The sequence below is a fragment of the Lissotriton vulgaris genome, chromosome 4_1 (genome assembly GCF_964263255.1).
Source record: "Lissotriton vulgaris chromosome 4_1, aLisVul1.2, whole genome shotgun sequence".
NCBI classification, from domain to species: Eukaryota; Metazoa; Chordata; class Amphibia; order Caudata; family Salamandridae; genus Lissotriton; species Lissotriton vulgaris.
In genome coordinates this window covers 1,136,595,081-1,136,607,839 of record NC_141691.1, presented here as the reverse complement: position 1 = coordinate 1,136,607,839, position 12,759 = coordinate 1,136,595,081, and the positions used below count along the sequence as shown (strand labels likewise).

The 12,759-nt window shown below is 44.7% G+C and overlaps 1 protein-coding gene across 2 annotated transcripts in view; it reads right to left on the bottom strand.

Moving 5' to 3' along the window:
* Positions 1 to 12,759, bottom strand: part of ZCCHC2 (zinc finger CCHC-type containing 2) — a 400,742-nt gene that overhangs the window by 349,315 nt on the left and 38,668 nt on the right. For both annotated transcript variants that reach the window (XM_086965385.1, XM_086965386.1), the window contains exon 2: positions 1,686 to 1,791. In XM_086965385.1, the coding sequence (XP_086821511.1) occupies positions 1,686 to 1,791 (106 nt within the window). The remainder of the gene's footprint in view (positions 1 to 1,685; positions 1,792 to 12,759) is intronic.

The window sequence follows — 12,759 nt, the reverse complement described above, 5'->3', positions numbered from 1 at the left end:
GCTGAAGTAGCCTGTAGTCAAGATCACCGGATCGTCATTCCACATCCCAAGAAGCCTAAGAGACCAGAATCCGACACTCAAACGTTGTACCAGTCTGCTGTACCCCGGAGGGTCAGAGTGCAGTTTGGTCGCCAAGAAGCAGATTTATCACCAAGAGTAGGAAACGGGTGATTCCTCTATGCCAGGTGACTGGTAACCCAGTGACAAGAGGACTTCTGCTCCACCCCTGTGACCAGGACCATGTAGTAGCCCCAGGAAGACCCCTTTTGACAGTGCTGCATCTTCAATATCCTGTATCACGCCATAGAAGTCAATGGCAAGGAGCCACTGACACTAGAATTCTTCTGAAGACTGCTTTTCTTAGCAAGTAAACTTTCTTTGGACCTGGTGGGTCCCCTCTCCTGCCAGAGTTGGTCAGCCTAAGTACCCGCAATACATGTTAACGTTAAAAAAAAAAAACATTTTCAGTGACAAATTAGTTGAATTTGCCAATGCTTGTTCGCAATTTTTTGTAAAATCTGTATCTCAGGAACCCTCCAGTGGATGTGTTGTCCATTAATTTGCAAAAATATAAACTATTTTTTTTAATTGGTATTAGATTTCCTGCGTGTCTAGTTTTACTCCTGCCATAGTTTTGGTGCTGCTTAAATGCTTTAGCCTTCTTCCTTTGTGTAAGACTGACTGCAAAGAGCCACAGCTACCCAGGGTTGGACTACAACCACACACACAATACATCCCATTTACTCACACAAGGGATCTTTAGGAAGGTAAATAAACAAAACAGGAGTCTATCAATATCAACATTTTGAAGGGAGGAGCACACATCATTTATCAATGGTTAGCAGAGGTACAATGAACATAGTTCTATAGCCAGCAACAGCACACAAAAAAATCCAGGGTGACACTGCAGAAGGGCACATTTCCAACATCTACTGTGCCCACAAACCGGATTTAGCGTGTAAATGTGATTGACATGTATAATATATATATTTTACCAGTGAATCTGGGTGCAGTAGTACCAGTTGTGAATGCTTTACTTTGTGTCAAAGTACCAAAAGTGTGATTAATGTAATTGCCATAGGATCAGCAAAGCAATTAAAGTTACCCAGTTTTCTAGCCTATAAGTTCTGATGGACACCCCCCCTGCCATATGCCTCAGCCCTTTTAAAGCATACATTCCTAGACGGTAAAAGCAATGAATCAATAAGTCTTGTGACATAGGATGTAAGAAGAACAAGAGCTGTATTGGTAAACAAGTGCTAAAGTTCATCATTTGTACTTTCATTCGGTTGTAAAAGGTAGCCTTTTTTTATCAATCCCACAAATCTAGCATTCAGAGCAGTTCGAGTCTAAAAGTAAATAACAGAATTTACGTCCTTCTGCTGCAAAGTACTGTCGCAAATTGTTAAGTATTGGAATAATTTAAGAGCGCTTTTTTAAACGGTTTGTAATGTGGTGGGTTTTAGGCAGATTAGGAAAGGAAAATTGATTCAAATGAATGATTCATACCATCTCTTCCAGTCTGACAAAGATGTAGCAGTAGGACTGCTCGCATCACTCAGTTCTGCACACAGCCAGGAAAACTTGGACATAACTAGGCTACTATGACACTGAAACCTTAGAGGAAACACCGTGTTGGGATATTATAGAAAATGGGGGGGTGGGGGGGGAGGAAGTGTGCTTACCTTCTCGCTGAGCCTTATGAGAAGCCGATCCATCATGAAAGGATTTTGTGCATTCCAGCAAACAACTTGCAGGCCTTGGCAAACAGTCACAATGAGGGAAATGTTCCTGTTTTGTACAAAAAAAAGAAATCTTGATCAAACCGATTTTAAAAAGTATAGTAAATATATGGAGCTACAGATCAATAAGTATTTAAACACAAATCTATAAAGTTAATTCTTCTGTGGGTCGTACTTTCAGAGGGTGCAACATGCATCTTACTATTAGTCATGAAGCACTAGGATGTCAACTGACCAATTAATGTTGAATAGAGATTCCATAAACATAACACTACCAACCTGCTAAATTAATCTGCACAAGAGATTCCACAACTGTTAGTCAAGCAAAACTTTGCAAAGAAAATATTTTTACTTTTACGACATCCTCCAGTGCTCAAAGAAAATAAACAAATTAAAAACGAATTGTAAAACCAGTATCTTGTCATGGGTATCTTTAAACTCCGAACAATGACCAACACCAACTACACTAGGGATTGCAGACCACCTATTCGTCAGGGAAAAAAAAAGGGTTTTTTTGGGGTCGCTTAATTAACCTCCCTTTTAAACACAACGTTCAAACATCTTTCCTAGGACTTTACCACAATGTTTTGAGCGATGGATGACTAGGTAGTGTCTCATCTCAAGGGAACAGGTCTACTTTTGCCCGAGCTATTCAATGAAAAATCACTATTTAGTTCTCGGAGGATCAGTACGCATGAAGATCAATCGTCAAATGGAAAACTATGCTGTTTCACTGATCACTGTGCTGCTTTTAATCTGCTGGCTTGTAATTAATACGGTGGCAGCCCCAAGTGTTTAAGATACATGAAGGCCTTTTACATATGACCTAGTATCTACATATAAAAACAAGCATTAAAAATGCAATAGGTCTCGCCTTTGATCAAATTAAAGCCTTTTGATTTGCTAATGGTATTGCATAGCAATTAGCAAAGCAAATGGCTTTGAATTCAAGGCGAGACCAATTGCATTTTGAATGCTGGTTAGGTCAGTAATGGGCAATGACACCACAAGAGAGCCGGTGACAAGAGGATCGCAAATATAATAACAATTAGCAAAACAAACGAAAGCGTGACATGCATGCTTGTGCAGAGATGTCACGTGTAATTCCACGCCGCGCGTGTACATCTTCTGTCTGTCCTTGTACACGCTTTGGAATCTGTATGGATTCCAAAAGGCCCTCGCATGGCAAGAGCAGCGCATGCGCGCTGCTAACACCAGGCGAGACCTAAAAACTGGGCCCAGGTGGATCTCAATGGTACTGGTGTCTGAGGCCAAAGTAGTGTTGTGTCTTGGCACCTTTGTTCTTTAGATTTGGCGAAGATTTCTAAATTTATATCGGAATTGAACTCTTTGTCCCGGAAAACGGGCTCTGCCCTCAAAACCCCGTCTTATTTATACGAATGACCTGAAACTTTTGAACCATCAATCAGAGTACTTGTAAAGCGCACTACTCACCCGTGAGGGTCTCAAGGCGCTATGGGGAGGGGGGGTGCCGCTAATGCTCAAAGAGTCAGGTCTTGAGGAGTCTTCTGAAGGCGAGTAGGTCTTGGGTCTGCCGTAGGTGGGCAGGGAGGGTGTTCCAGGTCTTGGCGACGAGGTAGGAGAAGGATCTGCCGCCGGAGGTAGTTCGTTGGATGCGGTGGACAGCGGCGAGGGCGAGGCTGGAGCAGAGCTGGCGGGTGGGAGTGTAGAAGCAGAGTCTGCTGTTCAGGTGGGTTGGTCCGATGTTGTGGAGTGCTTTGTGTGTGTGGGTGAGGAGCTTGAAGGTGATCCTCTTGTTGACGGGGAGCCAGTGTAGGTTTCTCAGGTGGGGGGTGATGTGGCTGCGGCGGGGGACGTTGAGGATCAGTCGGGCGGAGGCATTTTGGATGTGTTGTAGTCATCGTAGGTGTTTGGCTCGGATTCCTGGATAGAGTGCGTTGCTGTAGTCCAGTCTGCTGCTGACGAGGGCCTGTGTCACCGTTCTTCTTGTCTCGGTCGGGATCCACTTGTAGATCCTGCGCAGCAAGCGGAGGGTGTTGTACCAGGAGGAGACGACGGCGTTGACCTGTATGGAGAGGGAGGAGTCGAGGATGAGACCATGAGACTCCAAAGGAAAATAAATGCCCTAGACATCTACTGTTCTCTTAAAGGATTGACCAGCGATGGTTTAAAGACAAAAACTCAGATTTTCTCTTCCAGACTGAATGTCAAAGATTTCTGCATAATTCTCCTGTAGAGCACCTACTAACTCTTCTTTTTGATATATGTTTTGATTGATTTTGTAATACGACAAATTCAACATGAAAATCAAGACATTAACCCACCCCATTTCGTCCCAAGATTTGGGCATCATATTTGCAATATGATCCCTATACATCCTGTATCGTTCAGCTTTTACCCTACCCAATCGCATGAAGTTGTTTCGAAGGATCATCCAATCGACTGCGGTACCTTTCCTCTGCCCTTGGTGAGCTGGCTTCTCCTTAGTTTCCCCACTCACAACATAGTCATGTCCCAACCTCCCCACATTTTATCACAATTTCCTAATGCACTCTTTCCCCTTCTAAATGTCCTTATCCATCATTCTGCAGAATTTCAGGTCTACCTCCCAGTTCTGGTATGTAGGGGACACAAAAGACCCCCATCTCTGTGCCATCTGTTATGACCACCATACAACCCAGGTTCACTAAACATTTTCTGATACTGGGTGTGGTCGGTTGGGCCCCATATCCCAAGTAAAGCCAGAGTAGACCGCAGCTCCAGGAGAAGCCCCCCTCTGTCCCTTCCAAGTATTTCCTACCTACTTCTCAGCAAGGCTGGATGCAACGGAAACTCCATAGCATGTGTTAGAAAGGTTCCCCTCCAGCCTGCACCCAATCAGGCAGTCTACATCCCACATCCTACCAATTCTATAAAATAGAATGCATGTGTATAGGCACAGTTTGAGATCTTGAGCTTTATCAAGCGGAAACTATTTTATTGCTACCATTGCAGGGAACTCTCAAGCTTTCCACCAGTCATACTCGTCCAATTCCCCAAGGTCACGCAATTTCAATAGGGGGTCTGCTTGTTTCTCATTACCGTCCCATATGTCAATTATGTCAACCCGCCCATCCAAGATTCTACTTTCCAAAGTAGAGACCTCTTGTGCTTCCTCATCCAGAGAGACACATTCTTTAAGGGTGTGCCACAGTGGACCATAGTGCAACCACTGCGTTTCAGGCATGCGGTATTCCTGCTGCAACACAGCAAAAAAAGGGCCACCCCATTTGAATCCCACAAGTCTGCCAACGTAGAGAGGCCAATGTTATCCAAGCTCTGAAACCCTCGTAACGCCACGTGTCTTAATTTAGCACCCTCCCACAATGGTGTTTTTGGTGTCAGCTAACGGCTCCCTTCCATTTCTCTAGTTTGTCTCTTCCAGGTATCCACCACTACAGGGCATACTCTGTGTGCCAATCTGCCCCCATTTAGGGCATGTAGACAACTTGGTTCCCATCCCCAGAATGTCTTGCCAAAATTCAGGGTTAGTCTAATCTGCGTACACCTAGTCATTTACAACACTTCCTTGAACACGCTTAATATCTCCACATATTTGGTAGTGAAATATCCCCATCATACTTGCATCTTTGAAGGATTCTCATGGCTATCAGATGAAGCCTGCCGAAGAAGTGTTTGCAGGAGTGCGTACACCCTCATAAAAAAAAACATAAAATCTATCAATTTGGATTTCTGTAAGCATTGTTCTGGAACGAACACACACACACACACACACACACACACACACACACACACACAGAGAGAGACACACACAGAGACACACACACACACCTGGGGAGGGCTAGCATCTGAAACATTGCAGTCTCCCTATTAACCAGAGTGCAGTGACTGTCAATGTTGTATATCTTGCTCTGGTCTTGGGAGCAGAGGACTCAGATTTGCTTCATAGTACAAGGCTGGGTTGTTTGTTATCCAAATTCCCAGATATTTGAACCGTGTCAGTTCTATTCGTGGTGACAGGGCAGGGCCAATTCCCTTCCCTGTGCTGTGTCACCTCTTCCACCAGAAACAATAATGATTTATCCCAATAATGGCAACTACAAAGTGGTCCTCAAAACCGCAACAAAAATCCCGCAACTTATCTAAAATGTGGTCACATTAGTCAGGTACAGTGAGATATCGGCGTGGAATGATATGCACTCTTCACTTCCATCTCTGCCTGGTCAGCCCCACACCTGCGCTTCTACAAGCACCCACTCTGCTAGCGCCTAAATGGCCATGGTGAACAGCACTGGTGAAAAGTGGACATCCTGGATGAGTGTCCCTCCACACTCCAGACTACCAAGAGCTGCGGCCATAGATTTGCACTCTTGCTCGAGGTCAATCATACAGCAGTCCGACCCACGGAAGATATTTGGAATCAAATCCCACTTTAGCCAATACCCTCAAGTGGTACGTCTATTCCATGCTCACTCTACTGCATAAAAGGCCTTACTGGCATCCAGCAAAAGAACAGGGGTGTGGAATTTATTAACATATCTACTTGGCCATGGGGTAAGTTGCTTCATAAACCTACTTGTCCTGTTGCAAAATACACTTGTCTCTTTTGTGCCATCTAATGCAGCGACACATTATGGCAGTAATCTCATTATGTAGGAGCTCTGATATAGCCTCACTGAATATGCCAGGGCTCATATAGTAGGGTTTGAATACTAGCAATTCCCTTATGTTGCCGTGTTTCTGCAGATCTACATACTGCGGCTGAAAGTAGTGGTAAGTAATAGTTCTAGGGCCGGAATGCCATTTTGAGTCCGTGCAAAGCTCCTAACTTGTGTGTTTTAAGGGTTTTAACCAACTCTTCTCTAATCTTTTCCCATACTGAGAAAGGTTGGAAATGTACTTCAGACAATGGCCGACGTAAAACTTCTTCCAGGGTTGTGAAAAAAGTGGTTGGAGATAAAGTGCACTTGCAAGCTCTCAGATTTTTGCATGAGCAAATCTAAACATGTATATTTGCTCATGCTAAAATGCAGTTCACAAATATTTTCTGAGTACAATTTCTTTGCCTACTTCTGTAAATTATTGTGAATTCATGAAAGCCGTATATCTGCACTCACTTTTGAGACTTTCTTTATTAATTGGGTGCCCTAAATAGGTCTGGCATTAACCATGACCTTTAGTGTTTATTAAAATGTTGTCTTTATCTCAGTCTATCGGCTGGCTTCACTGTGAATGGCAGCCTTCTGCTCTTTCACAAAGAGCATATCGGCACACAAAGTAGGTTTGTTCAGTGCCAGGAACTACTGTGGCAATGTGTGCTTTATGAGACCGAATGTTTTTTTGATTTTTGCCAATGTTTGTTATGATGGTGAGGGCCCAGCAGCTATCTCACCAATAAGGCTTTACAAAAAGCATGCCACGCACTGGCAAAACCAAACGATTGTTTATTTTTATGTATACTATGATCTTATTGAAACTGGTTACACTTATTTTCCATTAGGAATATTCTTGGAGATTACTAGCATACTTCAACACATTTTACTAAATGATACTACAAGGAAATGGTACCTAAACCTTTTTAGTACTATAGCTAAATGTTTTTTCCCTACTTGCATTTTTCTGTGAACATTTTATTTTGAAAGCATAGAATCACCTATCTTGCTTTCAAGCTTCTGCAAATTTTTGCATCTTATAAGAGAGCATTATGGGAGCATTATACATAGCCTCATATTGCTAAACTTTGAAAATGTGTGTACACATTGTTATACTGGAGCCAGTCAATACTGCAGTCAGCGCTAACAACATTTAATTAAAGCACTCACCCTAATAATAAAGGCTTTGCATTAATGAACTATGAATAAAAGTCTGAACAGCATTAACATATGGATACAAATATTACCTTAACTGCAGACAGTGCCCTTTCCTGATTCATAATATGTTACTGTAAACTGGCAGGCAAATGGTTTGTGCTGTAGGGGTTGGGCCTACTAGTCCCAAGGACAAAATGCACATGAAAGCTTGTTGCCCTGGACCGCAAACAATGTGTCCTGGGCATCGGGCTATAGAAATTTCACATCCCTGAAAAAAATTACCCAGCCGGCTGGCGACATAGCTGCGGCCGCCACGGTATTGTGTAACCGTCTCGGGTTTAGCTTTATTAACCAACAGGCATAAAACCCTTCTGGTCCAGGCGCACAAGCTCCGTTACAACCGCCCTCCATCTGGTCGCCAGGAGTTTGGCCAGGACCTTAATATCAGTGTTCAATAATAAGATGGGACTATATGAGTCACCTCTATCTTCAGGTTTCCCTGCCTTCAGGTTAGGTACCACTGCTGCCAAGCACATGTAGTCCAGTAGCTCTCTTGGAACGCTGCCAAAAAGGCTGCGTGAAGAGGGGCTGCCATCCACTTATGCAGTTTCCTCAGGAATCCTATTAGGAACATGTTCGGCCCAGGGCCTTCCTGGATTGCATATGGCCTATTGCAGAGGAGATTTCCTCTACTGGAAGGTCTGCCTCAAATTCTCTCAGGTGGTCCTCACACCCAGTCTTCTCATACGGCAGTCAGCAATGAAGGCTAGTACTTTTAGTTTGCGATCCCGCAGATGGAAAGCATAAAAGGTTTGGAGGTGTCTGAAAAAAAATATTCTGCTATCTCACAGCTCTCTTTCACCATTAGGCCGGAGGCCGCTCCTATTTCCCTGACTAATAAGCTATTGCTCTCTTTCCTGCTGGTCTATGTGAGCAGTTTACCCGTCTGGTTATCCCCTTCATCTATTCTCGTTTTGCCAGGTAGGCCCCTTTTGCCTTGTAATTGGCTGCGGTCTGATACTCTGCTGTCTTTAAATCCATGGCTCTCTGCCAGAGGTGGATGGTATCACTGCATATGTCCTTCCAGTTGGATCAGTTCCCTATCCAGGGTACCCAGCCTAGCAAGTCACTCCCTTGTGCCACCCACCACCACTGTGATTAGGACTCACCTGAGCATGGCCTTGTATGCCTCCTAGAGCACCACTGGGCTTTTCACAGAGTCCTTATTTTCCATGAAGTAGAGCTTGAATGGTTTACCTTGTCGTTTAACTTCTTGGACATTGGAGAAGCGCCATGTTTCCTTTGGTCGAACGCCTTAATATTCAGGATCACTCACACAGGCGAATGGTTGCAGATACCCCAGGCTTAATATGTGGTGTAACTAAACCTGGGGAGAGATTCACAGGCTGTGAAGAAGGGATCTAATCTCAAATGCATGCTGTGCACTCTGGAACAAAAAAAAATACCCTTTCACTATAGTGAGGAGATTCCTCCAAATATCACTCAACCCAAGCACTCGAGTTTCTCCTTTGTCACTTCACCTTCTGCCCTAGTACTCATTCGGTCTCCCTTTGTGCCCAAGACCAAATTAAAGACCACACCGAGGATCACCAGGGCCAGGAAGGCTTCCACTTTCCATAGTGGATCAGACTGAGTCAGAGGAGTGGGGGCATTAACGTTGATCAGCAGCACTAATTACCCCTCAATATCAACCAAGATCGCCGCGTAACAGCCATGCGCATCTGTCCATGAGCAAATCATGGTGAATGCAGGAGTTTCCTTGTTGCGAGGGTCTGATCCGCATTGTACTCTGTCCCTTGGTGTGTCGCGATAGATCCCCAAACTCACCCACCATATCCTACTGTGTAGTGATTGTACAACTAACCACCTCTCCAACTCATGGTATGTGTGAATGCCAAACAAACATCAAACATGTATATGCATCTTTTGCTGGGGCGCAGCTACCAGCCACTCGTAAAGAGCGGTCCATTTGCAAAGGCTGTGCCTTGCACAGTCTGCCGACAGGATTTACAGTTTTGGCTCCAGCCAGAGCCTTCCTCTTCCCACAGCCAGTTCCAGTCTTACTAGACCTTATTATTGAGCCAAACACATTTCCCCAGATGTTCCGATGTTAAAGGTGTCACTGGTGGCAGTAGGTCATCCCCGGTCTCATGTTCTTTTACTGCTCGGTCCGAGCCACTGCCCTTCTCCGAAACCAGGGCTCGCCACTGGTTAGCCCTCTGTATTCCTGGATCTCCTGGACTGTTTTCTCATATGCCACCTTAGTTTGTTCCTTGGTGGGGGAGGTCTTGTTAGTCTTCCTCTTTTTGGGGCTTCTGGATGGTGACAGCTTCCACCCCCCTTCACTCTCGTCTCCTGGCATTGGACCAGACCATAGTCCCCAACGCTCAAGCCATGATCACATCTCCTGCACCAACATCAGAAGTGGGCCTTGCCCTAGTGCCCCACTTGCAGCTTTGCCAGATAAAGAAGAGCATATTTGAGATCCAGTTGGCACAGCACCCTCTTAACAGGTACAAATGCCCCACACTGAAGCTGGACTAGATTTATGTAGTCTGGGTACAGGCGCACCTAGTTCCCATCTATCCTCCATGGGCCATGTTTCCTTGCTGCCTGTAGGATAATATCCCCATCTCTAAAGTAATAAGTCTTGCGATGATTGGGCGGGGATTTGTCCCGGGCGGTGGTGGGAAAAAGGGAGCCCTGCGAGCCCGTTCCACTGAGAAGAAGCAGGAGGCGTTTGCCCAGCAGAACATTTTAGTATAACCAGCCCTCAAAAAGTTTGACGTTCGGGCCTTTCGATTTCTCCTGCACATCCATGTTGACATTATGGCGGTGGACCTGCCTCAGTGGCATCCAGTCTACTTGCCAGTTGCTTCACCTCCTTTACAGCAGAGTATTTCTGGGTAAGATCCTTGACCTGTGGCAGGGCAGAGCTCAATTGATTTTCTGACTCCTTAACTCGGGCCGTCAATTTCCTGTGGTCCTCTCTCAGCAGTCCCAACTCACCCACCACCACAGCTATTTGAGTTTCTAAGGAAGTCTTTATATCCTAAACAGCTTGTACAATAGTTGCCATGGACACAACTAAAGAGGCACTCTCTCAGTGGCACCTGTACCCGTGCCTGTGAAGCCCCATTTACGGTGTGTGGGTGAACCATGTCCAGTGTGCTTATGGACCCAGTCTCTTACGTATCCTGCATTTGCAGTTGGTGTGGCACTATATGCGTTCACAACCGCCTCAGACTCCACACAGGTCGGTATAACGATCACAGTGCCCTGAGCCAACACTGCAGCTTTGAGTACTCTGTCACAGTCCCCACTTCACCTTGCTGCACATCTGTCTCCATACAGCCTTCTTTGCCGGTGGAGAGAAAGGTGAAAACATATGGCCATATGCTCCAAAACTGTGCACCTTCCACCAGCCTATAATCCTCAGCATCACGATCCACGTTGGGAAGGGTGAGATCAAACAAAGTCAATGTCAGGTAGTGCCCACCAAGGCACAGGTAAGCACTTCTCTGCAGAGGGGAGCAAGCCCACTGCCCAAGTCTCAAGCTTTTCCCGAAAATCTCACCCATCACAGTTCCGGCACTGCGCATGAGTCTCTGCAGGAGTGTTATCTGTGTAGGGTGTGAATCCCTCAAGGCCTCCTACTTTGTAGGTCTCAGCTGTCTTTTCTTGCTAGTTTCCTCTAACATGGTCTATCTGTCGATAATAAATGTAACTTCACTGTGCCTTATTCAAATTATGCCCTGCTTCACCAGCTGATTTCCCCCAGGGCCAGCTCCCACATTCCCCTGGGCAGCGATGTGGAGGCACGGTCAGGTGTTCAACTCCAGGGTGGCTCTTAGCCCAGTGCCACTCCCTCCATGTGACTTGCTTCCCAGGGGGCTCCACCAAGCAACATAAGGGAGAGTCCTGCAGGTCAGCAGCCGTCCTACTCCACCAACGAATTGCACCCAGGAGTCAGTCAGGTGTCTCCCATCTCGAGCCACCCCTTCTCTCATGGTGTGCCGCACAGGATATATTCCGCTTTTAGTCCTCTTAGCAGCTCCCAGTCTCTACAGCCTTTGAAGGCCCCCGCTTCTGCAAACAAATTGGAAGCCCCACAGTAAGGTACCTTCCAGGCTGCGATCCTCTCGGCTGCGTCGCACGGTCCAGATTATTGCTGCCACAGGTTCATGGGTCATCAATGGACTTGGGAATCCCGTCAAGTTGTATAGCCGGTTAAGCGACGCTCCCCACACCCACTAAGGCTTCATTTTTTAATTTTCTACAGTAGCAAAAAAATATGTTCAATAGGTTTCATATTAACTATGGATTTTTTTTTTAATCATTTAAAAGGAGAGCTATGTTTGGAAAATTAAAGCCTAAAGCTCTTTATGGGGCTGAGCTACTTCTCTCGGTCACAGGGTGGACTGGGAACATATAGATGGTATCTGCCTCTAATAACTTTTTGTTATTCAGATGAGCTATAAGATTGGAAGGTAATTTTACAGCTGGGAATTTGCTTGCCAAGGTCCTCCATTCAAGACTGCAGGATTTAAGACAGGCTATCTATAATGACAAGGAGAGCTAACATCACAGGCTTGGATAAGCCTTCAACTCATACAAAGCCCACAGTATATCATTGGGCGATGGAATTTGATGTTCTCAAGCTTGATCAACTGGTGTCTGTGGACAAGATCCACAAATGCTAAATGAACAAGCATTTGCAATGCAATAGGTCTCGCATTAGGAAAGTTTGAGCTATTGGTATTGTAAATGACAAATTGTGTATTTATGTGGGTTTTTTTTAAATAGCGAAATTAATAGCTTTGGCATTTACAATGCCAATAGTTTAACTTTCGCAAATATGACACCTATAGCATTTGTAATGCAATATGTGTTGTATTTATGTGACCTAGATGTATTGATATTACAAATAAAAATGTTTTTTTTTTAATAATTAATACTTAAATAAAAGTCACTGTAATTTTTAATGGCAATAGCTTTTGTAATTAACTTTTGTGAAGATGTTCATTGTATTTTATTGTGACGAAAAACCAAGAACAGAAGTGAAATATTTACATCTTTTTGTGACATTTGTAATAAAGCTTGAAACATTGAGAGAACATATTTGAACCAGTTGTTGTTGAATGGTTGCACAGATTGATACTGTAGTAGCGCAGAGTGATGTTGTGGTGGCGACAAGTGATGCT